This window comes from Alosa pseudoharengus, unplaced genomic scaffold, assembly GCF_046254945.1.
Source record: "Alosa pseudoharengus isolate Yale_2024_CS ecotype anadromous, Long Island Sound unplaced genomic scaffold, YU_APseudo_1.1 YU_APseudo_1.1_scf_23, whole genome shotgun sequence".
In the NCBI taxonomy this organism is placed as follows: Eukaryota; Metazoa; Chordata; class Actinopteri; order Clupeiformes; family Clupeidae; genus Alosa; species Alosa pseudoharengus.
The window spans coordinates 18,685,644-18,705,643 of record NW_027468685.1 but is presented as its reverse complement, the minus strand read 5'-3'; the positions used below and the strand labels follow the sequence as shown (position 1 = coordinate 18,705,643).

The following is a 20,000-nucleotide window of genomic DNA, read 5'->3' as shown; positions in this document are numbered from 1 at the left end:
TCCACACCACAGCGCACCACACCACACCACACCACACGCCAGACCAGCCCAGCCCAGGCCAGCTGCTTCATTACTGCCCCAGACACTAAGAAAGAGAGAGAGAGAGAGGAAGAGAGTTGCAGAGAAGAAGTGGAGTGAGTAGAGAAAATTATTGAAATGGGAAGAGAGAGAGAGAGAAGGTAGGAGAGAGAGATGGAAAGAGAGAGAAATGAGAAAGAGAAGGTGGGAGAGAGAGAGTGAGACAGAGAGATAGAGAAAGAGGAGGTGGGAGAGAGCCAGAGGCAGATAGCCAGGGGGAGCAGATCTAAGTTGGAGGCTGATTGTCCGTAACAACACATGATTTCTCTGTGGACGCAGAGTCCACATCCCTCCAATCCCTGTTACGTGTGATAATACATGAATATACCTGAGGCTCTCATCCACACACATCCCACTCTCTTTCCATCTCTCCTTCCCTCTATCTGTCCCTCTCTTCCTCCCCCTCTTAGCCTCATCCCTGTTCTCCTTGTGTTGCTGCTCCGTGGCATTCACTCGTGTCAACAGGGCTCCTCTTTTCATCCACAACCTTGTCCTGCGTCCAGTTGGAGGATGTGTGTGTGTGTGTGTGTGTGGGTGTGTTCTCTCACCCACTGCAACACCAACAGACAAAGAAAGAGAGAACAACATTCTACCTGGTGCTATATTTTAGCATGTTAGGGACCGTTCGTTATTTATAAACGGGATCACCGGAGGGATTTTGAGTGCTTCGATCAAAAGTTGCATGACCCTCCCCAACCTGCAATATAATTTTCAACGACCCTCCAGCAGCATTTTCAAGAATGACGTGACCCTCCCCGGCCAATTGTCGACGTGTTCCACCCACGCTCTTACACGCCGTGGTAGCACATCAACATATGCTACCGTCCTAAAATCAACCTCTGCTTTCTGATCTTACACATCACACTTCACCAAGATGGTGGCCATTTCAGTAGATTTACTCCCTAACATTGTTGTGGAAACACAATAAGCATGGAAACTAAATGCACACTTCCTGCAACTGCATTAGCCTACTTGAAAAGTTACTCCTCTAGTAAGTATTCACATGAAATAAAACAATAAAGCATTGAGACCATTCAACAAAGCACACTGGGTAATAACTAATTCAACACATGAACTTGTTGCTATGGACTCGTCTCTAGGCTTCCTCAGTCATTGTAAAGCTGCCGAAGCTGAACATTATCCAAAACTCAATTTCTCAGACGAGCGTCAATTTGGGAGCTTGCTACACTCCTTCCTTCTCAAATGACTTGAAAAGGCCGTTTGCACAATTTCACAAATAATCACAGGGACCGAAAAATACCTAACATGCCAACTTTTTCCGGGTTTATCATTTTAACGTTTCCTTGCTGTCTTGCCGTTTTAATATTTTCCCGTAGAATATCCCATATTACTGTAATATTCATAACATTAGCCCTGCATTCTGGCCTGTCTCTGTGTTGTCCTGTTGTTACCCCTTGCCCTTCCAGTGAAACAGATGTATTCAAATCATCGTTTTGCTTGCTTGAATGCGAACTCAGAGTGTTGTTAACCTAGGCCTATTTAAGTTAACGACGTGGTTGTCGTGAGAGCAAGATTCATTAGCGCTTGCGGTGTTTGGCCGTAGGCTATGCCTACGTGCGCACCTGCCACGCTACTCAGCTAGACAAAGTATTCCCCCTGTATATTCACTCCAAGTTGGCCTACCATAACTTACCAACTACACTGTAGACCATAAACTGGCTATTTATATGACCAAATGTATTTGTTCAACTTTATGAAGCAGAATTACGCACTGCTACTTGGAACGTAGGCCTAACACATTTTTGTTGGCAGGAGAGAGGATTAACAAATTGCACTTGTTGCTGGTTACCAATAAATACTATATATTTTTTGCAAACAACAAAAACAGAAAGGATGGAGACAGCAAAGCTAGAGATGGGCAGGAACAAGGTCAATTGGTAGAAATGCTTGTCAAAACGTTAGGAGCTGGATGTGTGGTTGAATGAAGCACAAGTATGCTTTATAAGCATGCACACTGTTTAAAGTGAGGCTACACGGTAAACTACAAGTAAACCAAAGTTAAATTTAGCTTTTTTAGGGCTGGATAAAGTTGACCAAATGGATATAGGCTGTTAGGCGTGAATAAAGTAGGCTACTTTGTTGCTCCAACCAGGGGCGCAACTACCCATTTTTGAGGGGTATGCAACAACAATATTGGCGCCCCCCCACCCCCCCCCCCCAAAAAAAAAAAAAAAAAAAAAAACACACACAAACAAAAGACCAATAATTTACACTATTACTGTGTATTAGTGTCTATTGAATATGTTTTTAAAGAAATGCTGCCAATTTGATGTTTAACTTGATGTTATACTTGATAAGTATTGATAAATGGTGCATTGCCACTTTAAGAGAGTCTAAACGGTTCTCATAACATCCTTTTGCCAGCTAATGCTCACAATGGATAAGGCTGATAGGCACTCTAGCCTTGTTTGTTTGCACCACATTGACAACACAATATTAAGTTATTACAAGGAGCCTTCATTGTTAGGATATGGAAAAATGTAATGAGTTACTGCTAGCATGACATTTCTGTTTGCAGTTGGCCATTAAAAGTGCAGTATGAGCATGGTAGCCACCTAGCTATCTGAATGGAATAGGCTGTTTCAATCGGCATTATGCTTAACAAACGCTAATTAGTCTGTTAACATTCATATTAGCAAGCCTCCAAGTACAGACGTCATCACTTTAAATCCTACCTGTTGCCTTTCACCGTCCACTTATTTAACTGCTGTTGAATCCATTTCATGCCATCTCCTTTCCCCTCTTTCTTTTTCTATTTTTAGTCGTCAACAGCTTTTTTTTTGCTGTATCCATCTTTTTCCATAGACGGCAACTCACTACTCGTAGGCCTATCTGCTCGCCCAGCACTCACGGCGCCCCCACTCCCTCTTCTATGTCAAAATTCTATAATGGAATCTTATGAGATAGGGCGCCTACTCTAGCCTGTTAGTCCTCTAAAATGTTATAGAACATTGAGAAAAAGTTTAAATGATTTAGAAACGGACAGCACAGGGCTTAAATTTCACTGCGGGATTGCGGGTATTGCGCATTATTTGTCCAAATCCCGCAACTCTAGCCATCATAATGCCAGAAATTCCCGCATACACTTTTACAGCCTGTCTGATGACGTTAATATAATCATGAAGTGGCGTGAATGCGGTGCTATTGACCGGACGGATCAACTACCGAGTTGAATTGAACATAGCCTCATGCTGACGCAGACACACACACACGGAGAGAGAGAGAGTGAACCACTTTGCGCTTACGCAAATAGGCTACGCAACCAAACTTTTGGCAAACTTTTGGCAAACTTTCTGGCAAACTTTTACATCTGGAAAGAGCTCCTTGGTAACTATCCTGCTAGCTCAGGTCACGTCAACACTTGATCCCAGAAAGATTGTCTTCGACTTTTTTGTCTTCGTTTTTTGAACATTTATTTTATCTAATGACATAGAAAACATAATGAATTGCATCCACATATCCTTATGCACTATGCACAACTTTTATTCACTAGCGACTAGCCTAAAACCGTCTGGCTAAAGCAGGGCTCTACAGTGCGCCCATTTCAAAAATGATGCCGTGCGAGTGCAAAAAAATATTTAGGCGCACTGGTGCGAATGACTTCTAACCATGTCAATATTTGTCTACAAAATACACCGCAACATCGAGAAACATTATTGGCGCAAACCATAGAATCACGTCGCGAATGCAGCATAAAAACTACACCTCCCATCAATGTTAGCAGTTTCGCGTTGTGACTTGTGACTCGCTAGTAGTCGCTTTTATCAAATCCAAGAGCGCGCAGAAAAAGCGGAAAGTTAGACTAGCCAGCCAAGATGCAAAGATTGAAGAAATTAGTTTTTCTATCCACCGAATTCATTGGATATAGGAAGAACAGGATGAGATTCTGAGAATGCAGTGAGAGAAGGAAAGGTAACCTAACATGCCTTTTAACCCAGTTGACGTATTGGCTGCAATATGCAAAATATAGCTGTAGCGAACCGGCACAAAAGTAGCCTCCCGTAATACTCCCATTTTATTCAAAGGTAGAACGCTACTGACAACTCCAGGCTTCCACGCATGCTTGTTTGTTTACACCGAATACAAGCTGAAGTGCAAAACGAAAGTAGGCCTAACGTTTGCATACTGTCCCCATCAATGCAGATATTTCAACTAAAAACTAAAAGTATATATCCTTGTAGTATAACATATATCCTTGATTAGCCTATGTTGGGTTTTGTGGAAGTGAAAATGGACTGTTTTAGTAGTAGTATTAGGCAGTATGCAGTCAGATAGGTCACCATGGGCATATTTGGATTAGCTACAGATGGATTCACAAATAAATAAATTAGCCTACATTTGGCAGGATACTTGATATACAGGCTAAATGCAAATATGGCAATGTATTATATTATTTTACATTAACAAAATGTAGGAAAATAGAACAGACTGAAAATAAAGTAGGCATTGTTGTCAGTTATTCTTAATATTCGCAATTGGTGCACTGCCATGTTTAACTGTTAGCTGCAGTATAATGTTAGATTATGTGTAAATTAAATACAGAACTGACTGTGTGCCCACATTTTTGTCTGTGCTCCTAAATTCTTTAACTTGGGCGCACAAGTGCTCCTGAAATTTTTTTTTAGTGTAGAGCCCTGGGCTAAAGGGAGGCTAATTACTCTCACGTATTTCTTAAAGTGACAGGCACTCATTTACACCTACTCATCTCACCTCACCTACACCTACTCATCACCCATAGATATATATATACTGACATGCTCATCACCAATGTGCACTCAATTAGACCTACACACCACATGAAAGATATGCCTAAGTGTTATAGTTTAAACGTCAATATGAAGCATTCAAATTACTAAATATGTTTAGCTACTAGTAATTACTAGTAAAATGCTATACATAAAAAAAAAAAAAACATTAACTAAATACACTCTATATGAATTTAAGATTGTGTGTGTGGAGAGAGTCAAGCAGAATCTAGGATGTCCACTGTTGTGAATGATCCCACTACAGTATATATTACTGATGACATCAGGGTGGTGGGGGCCCCAAAATCAAACACATTTTTTAAAAAGTATCGAAGAAGTATCGAAATCGCAATTCTTGACTTGGTATCAGAATCGAACCCCCCCTCCCCCCCAAATTGTGTAAATCCCCTCGACATGAATAACCTAAGGGGGGAATTCCCCCCTATTTTGAAAAATGAATTTTAAGCCCTGAGCTACATATAGAAAATACCAAATATATATATATATTTTTTTTTTACCATCGCTTTGGCGCCCCCATGGAGCTGTGCCCTTATGCGCCGCATATAGCGCATACCCATTTTTGCGCCACTGGCTCCAACCCTTCCAACGTTAATGGGGACGAATGTTGACATTTTCCGTATTTTGCGTGAGAAACCCGGGAAATCTCCCTTATTTTCATTGTTCAATGTTGACAGAGCTATGGAACGAAAGAGAACGTTATATGGCGACAGAAATCAACAATCAAACAAGCCACTTTGATTTTTTGCTGTTTTCATTAATACAAAAGATGGGTGACCGTCCCTCCCAGACAAAAAAAAGTTAGGTGACCCTCCCCTCAACAAAGAATAAAAAGACATGACCCTCCCCTATTTTCCTCCGGTGACCCCGTTTATAAATAACGAACGGTCCCTTATCTGGAAGAGAGATGTGCAGGTCTCAGAAGCCTGTGCTTATTAAGGATGCCCGGCAGGTAGCCACGCTTGCTCCTGTCCTGTAGCCAGTGATACCGGGATAGTGTGACTGCAGGATAAGCTGGCAGCCAGAGTGTGATATGGAACACATGCAAGAATTATGTATGTATGTATGTGTGTGTGTGTGTGCAGCTGCAACAGGGTTTCAGTGCTGGATGCATGCAACACATTACATATGCACACACACACACACACACACACACACACACACACACACACACAAACACACACTAGCAATGGATTAGCATTGTGGATGTTGCAGGAGCTAGTTTTGACTGTGTACATTACACATGGATACCATCCAAAAAGGGTCAGCATGGGGTCTGTAATGAAAGGTTGCTTTTCTGTGTGGTGTGTGGTGTGTGTGTGTGTGTGTGTGTGTGCGTGTGTGTGTGTGTGCAGGAGTGTCTGTGTGATTGGATACATATCACATGGATACATATATCTGCCAATAACCAGCATGATCATAATCACTGCCACCTTACATTGTTTGTGTTCTTGTTCCTGTGTGTGTGTGTGTGTGTGTGTGTGTGTGTGTGTGTGTGTGTGTGTGTGTGTGTGCGAGTGTGTGCGAGGAACTCAGCTGGGCTCTGTCGCTGGCTGTGGACTGCAGGTTCCTGTCTCTCCATTCCACTCACGCTCGCCTCATTACTGCACCAAGCTATTTATAGAGCGCTGTGATTGAAATAGAGTCTCGTGGGAGCGGAGAGAGGGAGAGAGAGGGAGAGAGAGTGGGAGGGGAGGGTGACTGAACTCAGGAAATGGAAGGAGTGAAGGAGAGTGGGGTGATGTGTGTGTGTGTGTGTGAGAGAGAGAGAGAGAGAGAGATGGAGAGAATCGGTGAGAAAGACACAATGGGCGAAACAGAATGAGTAGGGAAAGAGAGAACAAAATGCAGACGGAACAAGAAGAGCAGCGAAGCGATGAAGTGGACAAGAGAGGGAAGAAGGGAAGAGGGGAGGAGAGGAGGGAGGAGAGGATAGGACTGCGGTGTGTGCAGAGTGCTCTGTGAAGGCAGAAGAGGAGAGATGTGGACCCCCTTTTATGAAGCTTTGCATTTAAATATCCTGCTCCTCCACAACAGCAAAGGGAAGAATAGCACGGAACACACACACACACACACACACACACACACTCTGCTGAAAATTATTTCACTTAAATAGCTGCCAGAGAGTTTCTTCAACCTTTTTCATAGTAGATCATAAATGCTACCAAAACATGGAGAGAACACACACACACTTGCTAACACACAGCAAACCTAGAACACCTGTTGCAGTAGCTTCTAGATTCAGCTGTGTGCACTGTATACAGAAAGAAAGCAATTATTGGTGGTCACTGGTGTGTTTTATGAATCCACTTTGTCAGTTTGTGTCATTTTTTGTGTACACAAATGCAATGTACATGCACATACACATGCATATGCTAATTTTGTGTGATTTAGTGTGTGTGTGTTTGTGTGTGTGATGTGTGTGTGTCAGTGTTTGTGTTTGTGTTTGTTTGTATGTGTACATTAAGCCCTCCTCAACTGCACATTTATGTGCTTATACTCTTACACATGAGTGCACACCAGGACACAAACACCACCCCACCTCCCACAAACACCCCCCCCTGCCCCCTCTCATGCACATTTCACTCGTGTGTGTGTGTGTGTGTGTGTGTGTGTGTGTGTGTGTGTGTGTGTGTGTGTGTGTGTGTGTGTGTGTGTGTGTGTGTGTGTGTGTGTGTGTGTGTGTGTGTGTGTGTGCACCCCGTCGCTGCTCTTTCATCTGGCGTGGTGCAGTGGATAGAGCCGCACACTTGGCCTTTCATCTGCACCACGCTGCAACACCATGGCACCAGCGCAGTGCAGAAAGCTGGATTGATCTCGTTATTGTGTAAGATCATCCATGAGCAGCCATCTGTGGACTGTAATCCCTGCGGAACTCTCTATTTTTGTGTTAGAATAGCAGGGATGATGATGAGGTCTGTATGGGAATACATGTGTCAGCTTTATGGGAATATGATGAATTATTGGAAAGTAATGATGATGAGGTCTGTATGGGAATACATGTGTCAGCTTTATGGGAATATGATGAATTATTGGAAAGTACATCACTTTGGGACCAGGTAGTTACCTCAGGAAGAGATTATATCTGCTACAGTGGGTAGCTTTTATAATGTCAGTTGTCAACTAATAATAAAAAAATAAAAAATAAAAAAAAAACAATGACACTGTTAGCAAAATTATCACAGTACAAATGATCAAAGTAATGTGGAAAAATGAAACAAACAAAAAACAGCACAAATATTTCCAAGTGTACAGCTCTTTTTCCCTGAGGTGGTAATTCTAATAATGAAGCCTCTTTTAGATCTTTGAACTGGCTGGATTTAAATTTAAAGCCCACATAAAAGTTTGAGACATTGAAGTTGGCTGGCTTCAGGCAGCGCTGTTGGAGTCTCCGCGCTCCCAGGCCATCCGCAGTGGGAGCTGGCCCTTACAATGGTGGCAATGTGGTGAGACCCTGCCAAACCTCAATACTGATTCAGCAGAGGTACACACTCTGCTCTTTTTTCCTCTCCTCCTCCTCCTCCTCCTCTTCTGTTTTTGCTTGCTTGCTTTCCTCTCTTTTATCTGTCACTTTTCATTTCCTTGAGTAGGAGTCCCTTACTCCCCCTTCTCTCGTTTTTTTTCCCCTACCGTAGACTTCACTTTCCTCAATTTTCATCATGCAACTTATCAAGCCGGTGACCCAATCTGACTCCCCTCCCCCCACTCCTCTTAACTCTTCCTTTTCTCTCTTCTTGTTCTTGTTCTTGTTCTTCTCCTCCTCCTGACTGTAACTCAATCTGTCCATCCCAACACAGCTGCGCCAGGAATTTCAGCCTCTCCCACGCACCACACCCCTGTGTCCTGACCGGCTGAGGCCATGACCTCACCAGCGGCCAATCACGGTGTTTGTCCTGCATCCTCTTGGTGGGACCAATGACTGTCCGCTCTGTGCACAGAGGCCTTGACATCACTCGCGGACGTGATCACTAGCCGTGGGTGTGTTGTCTTGCCAGTCAGGCTGCATGTTCCCACGCTGACCGCTCGGGTCACCCCGGTGTGACGTGTGCGTTGCCTCCACCGGCCACGTCTGCTTGCTCAGCACAGCTCAGCCTCAACGTTCCCCGCAGATACCATAACGACACCGTGCTCTTCTGCTCAGGCATCTGCCAATCAGAACGCATGCAGAAGCCACGGTGACGCCACCACAAGCCAATAAGAGCTGGCCAAGCCGAGTTCTTCTCCCCCTCCTCCTTTGCCATCATGTTGGTGTCAGTCACCTTGCCTAAGATCTGAAAGGGGCCTGTCTCTTTGTGAAAGGAATATGCTGGTTACCTTACAGGGCTGCTGCTAGGTACTCTTTTGTGTGGGTCGTGGAGTGGGGCTTAACGTATTCTGTGGTGTGGCTTTTGTGGCTGCAGCAGTAGTAATCACACTCAATGCTTGTATTTGGATTCAACACACACACACACAAAAAAACAAACACACACACACACACACACACACACACTCTCACACACACACACACACAAAACACCTCCTAGCGGTTCTCAAGGAGCCACAGTGCTTTAGATTTTGCTCTCTTAAGCATCGAGGGCTCCTTAAATCCCAGCTTTTAAAAATTGAATTGCGGACCCCTCGGCTAGACTTTGGAATGGCTTACTGATGCTCGTGCTGGGCATGAAGGGAGAGATTGGAGAGAGAGTTGCGGTGGTGTGGTGTGGGGTAATGGCGGTGGAAGGGAGACGGTCATGCTGGTCAGAAGAGCATTTTGGTGCTTTAACATTCAGACAACCTGCTGCACTCCCTGTAAAACTATAAACAGATTTTTTACACAACTCACTCACTGTGTCTCCTCTTTATTTTCTCACTTGGTCTGTTTTGTTGGTTGTCCTATGTGGATTTGTTCAAGGCTCTCTCTCTCTCTCTCTCTCTCTCTCTCTCTCTCACACACACATGCTGTCTTTATTGCTCACTCCATCTGCGTCTTTGTCAGTGTGGAGAGGATCACCAATTCAACTCAGTATTGCCACTGACATTCTGGAAGGTGGATAAACCTGGAATCCAAAATGGCTCTTTTCCTGACTGCTATGGCTTAGCTGTTTTTAAAAGTCCCATAAGACCAAGAGATTTTTCACTTCCTGATGAAGGCTTTTGAGCCGAAACGCTCAAAAGTGTTTTTTGTCCATAAAATAAAGGCATTTTAACTTTTTCACCAGATGAGTGCCTAGGTATCTTCTAAGTTTCCATAAGACCAAGTTGGAAGGATTATTTCATTGAGATGTACTGTATCTTGAGTTTTGGTCCTCATATGTAAATCGCTTTGGATGAAAGTGTGACCTAAATGAATAAGTGTATGTATGCTTGTCTGTCTGCTGAGCTTGGTTAATGTTTGGTTTAGGAGTTTAGTTAAAAAACATCATGTTGGCGTATTCCATTTGCACATTAATGCACAATGCTCCAGCTTTTGAGAAAGTAGGGTGCTTCAGGGTCTTTGATATTTGAGATCGCAGTGGTCAAAGCCTGTGGAAGTATCTCTAGTATGGAATGTTTCTTGACCTAATATATTAAAGGGGCTTTAAAGTTTTAAACAAGTCTCTTTCCCTCTCCCTCTCTCTCTGTCCCTGCAGACTCTCGAGGCCGTGCTGAGTTTTAAGTACTCCGGAGGAGCAGGCCACGTGGAGGGCTACTACCGCGAGCTGTGCATGGGGGTGCACGTGGACGTGGAGCCGTCCGTCTTCTTCACTCGGGTCAGCACTCTCCCCGCCACCAGGTAATAACCCCCCCCCCCCCCTAACCCCAAACTTCACATAGTCGCCAGTCATCAAACATTTCAAAGCTGTTATCGCCTAATCTGGGAGAGACATCTCTGCAGAAAGCAATTCATCAACGTCCCTTTCCAATGCAAACAGCTGTGGGACCGTCATTGCTTTACAGCAAGCAGTGCAAGAGCATTATGAGAGCAATCAGGAACTTCAACGCCTGTAGCTTGACTCATTATTCTTTCAGGACTTTGATGGTCCTTTTTCATGAACTAAATGCAGTGTTGCACAGGGACTATTGTAATGCCATATGAAAGGAACTCTGCACCACAGTTGGTAATTATCCCCCCACCCCCTGCACGCATTTCAACAGTCCCAAGTCAAGACCCCTTCCCTGACCATTAGCTTAGCTCCATAACCATCATTAGAGGCACTGGGAGCTGCTTGGGGATCATTACCGATACATTTACCAGGACACAAGCCATCAATTATCCCAGGCCTATTACTGATGGCTTCTAACGCAGGGCCACTGGGGGCATAATGTATAGTGACCCGGCAGTGCTATTAGCCACAATTACCGGGGAAGGTGCTCTAGCTATAACTGCTCCCCATCAGCCAGCCAGTCATATAGGTTTATGACGCCGGCTCTGCTTTCCATGTACATGCTGCTGCTGCTGTTTAGTGGAGAGGAAGTGGTTGGTTGCTGTCCTCGGTGCTGAAAATGTTGCTCTCCGTGGTGCTGAAGTGCCAGTGGCTGTTACTGTTATTGGTGCTGTCCAAGGTGCTGAAACTCACCAAGGCTATTGCTGGTATTGGCAGCTTCTCCAAAGTCTGAACTGTTACTGGCTATCCCTTTACCGTTTTCACCACTGTATAGCTGTGGGGTGATGGCGCCAAAATTATTTTGTTTCCTTTCATTTGCTGGTACATTTCTCCCCACTTTGATAGTTTCCCCTCTCCTCTCTCTGTTTGTGTGTGTGTGTGTGTGTGTGTGTGTGTGTGTGTGTGTGTGTGTTTTGATTGTGGAGGCATGCCTCTCTCCTGCCATCACCACTGAATTTCACCCTCTCCTCTACTTCAGTTTCTCATCCCTCTCTCCCACTCTTTCTCCTCTCCTTCTGTCTCTCTCTCTCTCCCTCTCTCCATCCCACTGTCATCTGTCTGACATGTTTGAAAAGGCTGCAGCGAGGGAGACGGATCGTGCCCCAGTAATCGCCACTTGAAGTGAATCATTAGCTGTAATAATATCTGCCATTTTATCCATTCATCTCCCTCTCTCTGCGCTCCCTCACACTCCCTCTATCTCTTTCCATCTCTCTCTCGCGCTGTCTTCCCACTCCCCCTCACATTTACTCTATCTCTACTCTCTCTCTCTCTCTCTCTCTCTTTTCTCGGGTTGCTCTCCCCTCCTCTCCCTCACATCCCATCACCCCCTCTCGCTGTGATGGATCTGCCTTCTACTCCTCCATCGTCACCCATCATCACCACCATCCTCCTCTTCTCCTCTCCTCCTCCGCCTCTCTCCCCACTCTAATCTCCTCCCTCTGTCAGTGGACACATGTCGGCGAGTCTGTGATTTTTCTCTCCTCGTATGGTTGTAGCTGTACACTCTCTGCTTCTGCTATGCTCACTGCACATGCGATGTAACATATCATTTTCAGTTTCAAAATAATTAGTTTCAACACCATTTGTTTCCTTCTACTTTCGAGTTTGAGACATGACTGGAGATGGGACTTGTTTTTATTGTGTGTTGGTGTTTCCTTCTACTTCAGAGTTTGAGACATGATTGGAGATGGGACTTGTTTTTATTGTGTGTTGGGGTTTCCTTCTACTTCCGAGTTTGAGACATGACTTGAGATGGGACTTGTTTTTATTGTGTGTTGGGGTTTCCTTCTACTTCCGAGTTTAAGACATGACTGGAGATGGGACTTGTTTTTATTGTGTGTTGGTGTTTACTTCTACTTCCGAGTTTGAGACATGACTGGAGATGGGACTTGTTTTTATTGTGTGTTGGTGTTTACTTCTACTTCAGAGTTTGAGACATGACTGGAGATGGGACTTGTTTTTATTGTGTGTTGGGGTTTCCTTCTACTTCAGAGTTTGAGACATGACTGGAGATGGGACTTGTTTTTATTGTGTGTTGGGGTGAGCTGAGGGGGAGTGGGCCCTAGTGGGTAGGAGAGGGCGGTGTGTAATATTGTCAGTGGCGCTGTGAAGCGTGAGGCCCTCTTTTGACCTGTGCTGATGGCTCCTCTCTAGTACACTCTGGGTCCCCTTGTGCAGTCAACCCAATCATCAACACACACTCTATCACACACACACACACACACACACGCAGTCTCCTCAGTGTTATTTTATGAATTGGCGTTATAATAACTCATCCACTGTTTGTCCCTCTGACATTTATGTAGATATTATATGAATAAATTGATGGACACGGCCTAAAAAAAGCACTGCATCAGCACAAACTCCTAAGTGTTTCTTTGTTATTTATTTGTTTGTTTATGTATGCTGTGCTGTGCTGTGTGGGCAGACATTGTTTACCAAACATCAGCAGATTCATCAGCTATCGGGCTTGAAATAGCAACCCAAAAAATAATCCCTCGATGACCGTGACAACGGTGTGTGTGTGTGTGTGTGTGTGTTTGTGTGTGTGTGTGTGTGTGTGTGTGTGTGTGTGTGTGTGTGTGTGTGTGTGTGTGTGATGATATACCTGTCGGTGCAGAGTGCTCTTTTGGCTCCCACCCGTCCTTAATAGCCTCCGTGGCAGCACCTAAACCCCTCACTGACACACACCCACACACACACACACACACACACACACACACACACACACACACACACAGAGAGAGAGACACACACCCAGTCGAGCCCCCACTCGCCTAATTCAATTAATTTCATTCCATTTCACGGGGGTGGAATCCTCTGCCCGAGCCAGAACATCCGCTGCAGAATCAGCACTTGTTAACAGCCTCTGCAACTGTGTGTCTCTCTGTGTGTATGTGTGTGCATCTCTTTACGTGTGTGTGTGTGTGAGTGAGTGTGTGTGAAATGTAGGCAAGCTTCAATGTTTGCTGTTTGCTTTTCTTAATTACGTACCGTAATGGCATTTCATTTTCCATTAATATCCAGTAGGCACAGGTGGGTACCAACCAAACCCTTCCTAGAGTCTCAGCGTCTCTGATGCCTCACTTTGGGTGCGGTTATGGACTACGAACTCTTCTCTGTGCCCCCACCACCCCTGCTGGTTTGTGGCTGTGATCTGGCACATTAGCCGCTAATTAAGGCAGCGTTAAGCGAGAGAGTGGGGGTCCCACCGCGACGGGGAACACATTACTATTCCTCTCCCACAGGGGGTCCTCCTCCAATCAGCCGCTACACGCAGACCCACCTCACGCTTCATTCGTCAGGGTGACGCCGTTTCATGAACCCCCCCCCCCCGCATACACCACAGAATGCACACACACACATGCACTCATGCATAGACACAAACACCCACTCTCATACATACCCTCCCACACACTGACTATGTGCACAAAACTCAAAACAAACTCTTCTCACCAACATATACTTTTGCTTTCTTTCTCTCTCACTCACTCACTCACTCACACACACACACACACACACACACACACACACACACACACACACACACACACACACACACACACACACACACACACACACACACACACACACACACACACACTCCACGTAAGATGAGTCCAGATAACACACACACACTCCACATAAGATGAGTCCAGATAAAGTTGCGTCGTGCTCTATGCAGTCTTTGATGGGGTTCTCTCTCCCCTATCAAAGGTCAGTTCTATCTTGGAGCCGAAGCTCCCGCCGTGTGATTCCCACTGTGCCAGTGAAGCAGCCTCTTATCACCCAGCATCTGTGCTGACATATCCGCCACCACGCCATTTTTAGCCTTGCCATCCCAGACAGAAGTTGCCAACTCTGACTCACACTTTGGTGGGGTGGGGAGGTAGATGTGAGAGAGAGAGAGAGAGAGAGAGAGAGAGAGAGAGAGAGAGAGAGAGAAGAAAAGTTTTGTTGACCGAAATAGTGACAACTGGTTTTAAGGCTTTATTGGCTGGCCCTGAATTATTGATATGGCCTAGATAGCTGTGTTGAAACAAAGAGGCTCTGCAGAATACTTAAAACCAGGCTACCATGGAATTATTAAAGGGACACAAGCACACACACACAAACGCATACATACACACATACTGTACACACATACATACACAATTACATACATACACACACATATACTGTACACACATACACACACACACATATACTGTACACACATACACACACACGCACTCATCTACAAATATGCAATGGACACATATGCATCCACTGACATACATTTACACACCGGCACATGCTAGTGGTCTCAAGTGAAATGTCAAAACTGAACACAAGTCAAGTCAACACAAGTGGCACAGAAACACTTAATTGAACTGGTGAACCCAGAATGGGGGATTTTTGTTTATCCCCTGACATTGCCCACTCAGGAGACGGAAATGGCTTTTGAGGTTTTGTATGACTTTAATGAGATGTGACATTTTCAACAATTTGAAAAAGATGATAGAGGGAGAGATAGTGAGAGAGTGAGCGAGTGAGCGAGAGAGAGAGAGAGAGTGAACGAGAGAGAGACTTGTCTGGAGAGTTGGGGGGCGGGGGGGGGGTTAGGGCGAGAGATTCTTCTTGGCAGATTCTTCTAACCCCCCTCTGCCTCTATTTTGATTTGCCATTTGGAAATTGGACCCGGCCCCATGAAGTGATTCAGCGCTGGGCCGGACCTGCATGCCCCGTGCCAACAGCCGGTGCCGACCAAAGCCATTCCAGCGCCCATTTATTTCCTTTAGTGCCGCCTCAGATGCCCAGGCAGGACCCATACCAGCACCCCGTGGGAAAGTAGGCCACAGCGCTTCTTCCGCTAAGACCCAAGCCCCTGATCTGCCAGCAGATCCCTGCCACTTTATTAAAGCAGCCTGATTGGATTTCTTGTCTTTCATTACTTTAAATACTTGTCTGCAAAAGTAACTTGACAGCGGAGGAACTTTAAAACAAGTTTTGAAGTTTTGCTGTGTCGGAAACGGTTGTGGCAAAATAAAGTCTATACGTCATGAAAGTGCAAATTGGGAAAGTAAATTTCAGATACCAGTGTTCTGATTCACACGTCTGACACAAATGCATAATTAATTCTATTGGTGCTGGGTTTGGATGGGAAATCCTAGCTGTGTTACTGATTGCTGCAGACTGAGCCAAGATGGAGCCCACTTGAGCCCTGGGGCCACTAATCAGCTACTTTAAGTCTTGTTTGGTTTAGTCGGCGAACTTCGTGCTACTCAAACTTTTTCTCGACGCAGTGAGATCCTTGAGAGGAGGAGCGGTGCTGTCGTCTTCCTGGCTGCATCACACGGTTGTCTTTCCTCTTGTCTCTTCCTTCCCTCCTCCTAGTCTGTATGGCTGTGTGCTAGGCCATGTGTTGCAGCCCCATCTGGGGACACTTAGTGCGTTTTATATGGTGCGGGCACACTGAGAACAGGCCTCAGAGAAATGGTTGTCATTTTGAAAATTTTTAAAGGAGACTTCAGCACACTCCCAGAGTGTTGATTTTCTAACCCATGAAGTGTGTGTTTGTGTGTGTTTGTGTGTGTTTGTGTGTGTTTGTGTGTGTTTCTGTGTGTTCGTGTGTGTGTGTGTGTGTGTGTGTGTGTGTGTGTGTGTGTGTGTGTGTGTGTGTGTGTATTTGTGTGTGTTTGTGTGTGTAGAGAGAGAGAGAGAGTGTGTGTGTGTGTTTACGTACGTATGCGTGTATGTCTGTCTGTGTGTGTCTGTATGTGTACACACGCATGCCGCCTGCCACCCATGTGCTGTTGACTGCTACGGCCCGAGCCAAAATGGAAGCCACTTGAGGCTTGTTTCATTGCCATCTCTATGTGTCCTGTCCTCATATCCAGTAGAGACACTGGCCCTAATCAGCTGCTTTAAATGGTGTAGATTAGTCCTGGACCTTAGTGCTCCTCCAGCTTCACTCATGGGGCTACAGTAACCCAGGAGCAGGAACAGCACTGTCCATCTCTCTCACCTCTTCATCTTACTCACTCTCTATTTTACTCATCTCCTTTTGTGTCTGTCTACCACTCTCTCTCTCTCTCTCTCTCTCTCTCTCTCGCTCTGTTAATGCTTCTCTCACCACTCTCTTCTGCTGTCTGAAGAGGAGGAGTGGTGGAAGGAGAGAATGGTAGTAAGCCCATAGCATTGTCAACTGTGTGTGTGTGTGTGTGTGTGTGTGTGTGCGTGTGTGTGTGTGTGTGTGAATGCATGTGTGTGTGCATATGTGAATTGCCATTTTTCGTGTACCCGTGCCTTGCGTTGATATAAAACTGAAGTGAATATGAGTCACGCTAGGCCTGTGGTGGGGAATATCCTTCTCATCATATTTTTCTACATTTGTTGTTGTGTGCTTTTAGTAGTTGTGATGGGGGATGTGAGTGTGTTCTGTGTTCTAACTCTCTCTCTCTCTCTCGCTCTCTCTCTCTCTCTCTCTCTCTCTCTCTCTGCAGTACACGTCAGTGCCACCTGCTCTTGGATGTGTTCAACTCAACGGAGCACGAGCTCACAGTCAGCTCCAAGAACAACCAGGACCTGCTGCTGCATACAAGCGAGTGCCAGAGGTGAACACACACACACACACACACACACACACACACACACACACACACACACACACACACACACAAGCACATAACCAGAAACTACTGCTGCCAAACAGTCTTTGCTGTGACCACTCCTTCAAGCATGCAAACACACACACACACACACACACACACACACACACACACACACACACACACACACACACACACACACACTCTGATTCACACCCATTCAAGTTCAGTCCTCTTCTCCCCATACACCCCCAAAGGCTGCGATTGGTTTTCACTTTGCCGTACGCTCTGCTAATAGCAGCGGTGTAATTTCCAGTATGGATTTGTCTGGAGGTGAGCGACTGACCCCCCTGTCTCTTTAGCTGTGTATTATTATTTGTCAGTGGTCTGCTCAAGCTCATCTGTTCGGCCAAAAGCACTGTAAGGCCCAATGTCCCTGTGGATCCCTTTTTCCTCTGTCCAGCCTGTCCACCCCAAGTCCTCCTTTTAGCTGCCCTTCCCTGTGTTCACTTCCCTCTATTATTGTCTGTCTGTCTGTCTGTCTGTCTGTCTGTCTGTCTGTCTGTTTGTCCTTCGCTGTCTGATGTCTGTGATCTTTTCCCCTGTATTTATTGTGTATCTCACTCTTTCAATCTGTCTGTCCTTTCATTTTCCTTATCTTGCCTCTCTGTTCTTCTTCTCCTCTTCACCCTCTCTCTCTCTCTCTCTCCCTCCCTCCCTCCCTCCGTCCTGTGCCCAATCTTTTCCACCTTCAGGCCTGTTCTGTCCAAATTCAGTCTCCAGTACTTTGGCCTTCTCCTATCCTTAATTGTGGTATTAAAACCCTCCATCTGACTACCAATTCCCCAGACCCCCCCCACCGCAACCACCCACCCACCCTGTCTTCCATAACAGGGTGAGACCATCACGACCCTCTTGCAGTTATGCAGGCAGGCTTTTTTTTTTTTTTGTCACGTTGTGGAGCTCCTCTGCCGTGAGAGCAGACTGAGTTCAGGTGAAGGGTGGGGTGCGTCTCCTCGCAGGTCTTTTGATGTACTGCTTTAATATAGCCAAGCCCTGGCTGCAAGAGCTTCGCGTGGCCTGATGACAACTTATTGTGGAGTACTTCATACGTCTTCTGTTGACTGTGTGTCTTCTTTTAAACACCCCCTTCGCTACTTTCCACTCACTCGTGATGACTGATCTTGTTTGACTGTGACTTTTGTCATAAAGACTTTGCACCTATTTGTAGAACTATAAACATAATCACAGCTTCTCTACACCTGTTTCAGTCTCAAATCTGTCTACCATCTAATTGAGCATTTCATGTACTGCCTTTGTAGTACGGTAGCTACTTTCATTCTCATTTCATGAGTGACCATGGGCAGGCCAGTGCTGATAGGACATGATACAACTCTATGTACAAATGCAGCTACTATGTGAAAGTGACATGAATACCTTAATATAACTTCATTTAATTCCTGCATCTGTGTGTCTGAATGTGAGAAACCCTCTGTTATGTTTTTACGCATTTACATTCATTGTATATAGTATAAGTATATACTCTTTTGATCTTGTGAGGGAAATTTGGTCTCTGCATTTATCCCAATCTGTGATTTAGTGAAACGCACTCAGCACACAGTGAACACACAGTGAGGTGAAGCACACACTAATCCCGACGCAGTGAGCTGCCTGCTACAGTGGCGCTTGGGGAGCAGTGAGGGGTTAGGTGCCTTGCTCAAGGGCACTTCAGCCGTTCCTACTGGTCGGGGTTCTCCGGTCTCCGGTTACAAGTCCGAAGCACTAACCAGTAGGCCACAGCTGCCCACAATAGTTTGTCTCTTTTTCCCTGCATGGTCCCCTACTCCTCCTCTTCCCTCTCATCCATTTTTATTCATGTCTGCCCTTGACTCTGTCTTGCTCTCATACTTTTTATTTTGTCTTTCGGTGTCTACCCCTCGATTTCTCTGTCCCTCCCTGTGTCTTGCTGTGAGGAGGGTTGGACTGTGTATTTTGTTGTTGTTGTTGTTGTTGTTGTTGTTGTTGTTGTTGTTGTTGTTGTTGTTGTTGTTGTTGTTGTTGTTGTTGTTGTTGTTGTTGTTGTTGTTGTTGTTGTGGTTGTGGTTGTGGTTGTGGTTGTGGTTGTTGTTGTGTGGATATGCCATGGCAGTGGACTGCTGTGCATTGGTTCGTCCTCATTTTATACATTTTTATAACCGTGTGTCCTGTGTTGACAAAGAGCTTACAGGTGGTGCTGTACATTCACATAGTGTCCTTACCGTTTCTTCTTTCGAGGTGAAAGAGAGGACGCTGCAAAACAGACAAGAGAACAGAAAATGCACAAGCAAAAATGTTATTGGAAAATCTATCGTTGGCTAATAACATGGGCACTTAAGCGAATGCTACGCTCACCCCCAACTGCAGGCTATTTTGGTTTTTTGGCATCCTGACTAAAGAATTACCCCTGCGGGCTGTGTGCTTGGGACTCGTAGCGACTTTCCACATCCATCTGTGGGAAGGTGCTGTCGCCTCTCTCACGCCTCTGCAGCAGAGAGAAAGGGAGGAACACGAGAGCCTGGCGCAGTTTTTGAGGTCTCATCGAATCAGGCATTTTTACTTTATTTATTTATTTACTTATTTATTTATTTATTATTATTTTTTTTTTACTTCTTTTTTGCTTTTTTTTTTTTTACTTTGCTCGAGGTCTTTCGAGGTCTCGCACA

General features: G+C 45.2%; 1 protein-coding gene across 1 annotated transcript in view; it reads left to right on the top strand.

Moving 5' to 3' along the window:
- trappc9 (trafficking protein particle complex subunit 9) overlaps window positions 1-20,000 on the top strand; it is a 233,026-nt gene that overhangs the window by 115,501 nt on the left and 97,525 nt on the right. Inside the window, exons 18-19 of the mRNA XM_076301892.1 lie at window positions 10,472-10,614; window positions 17,194-17,304. Of these exons, the coding sequence (XP_076158007.1) occupies window positions 10,472-10,614; window positions 17,194-17,304 (254 nt within the window). The remainder of the gene's footprint in view (window positions 1-10,471; window positions 10,615-17,193; window positions 17,305-20,000) is intronic.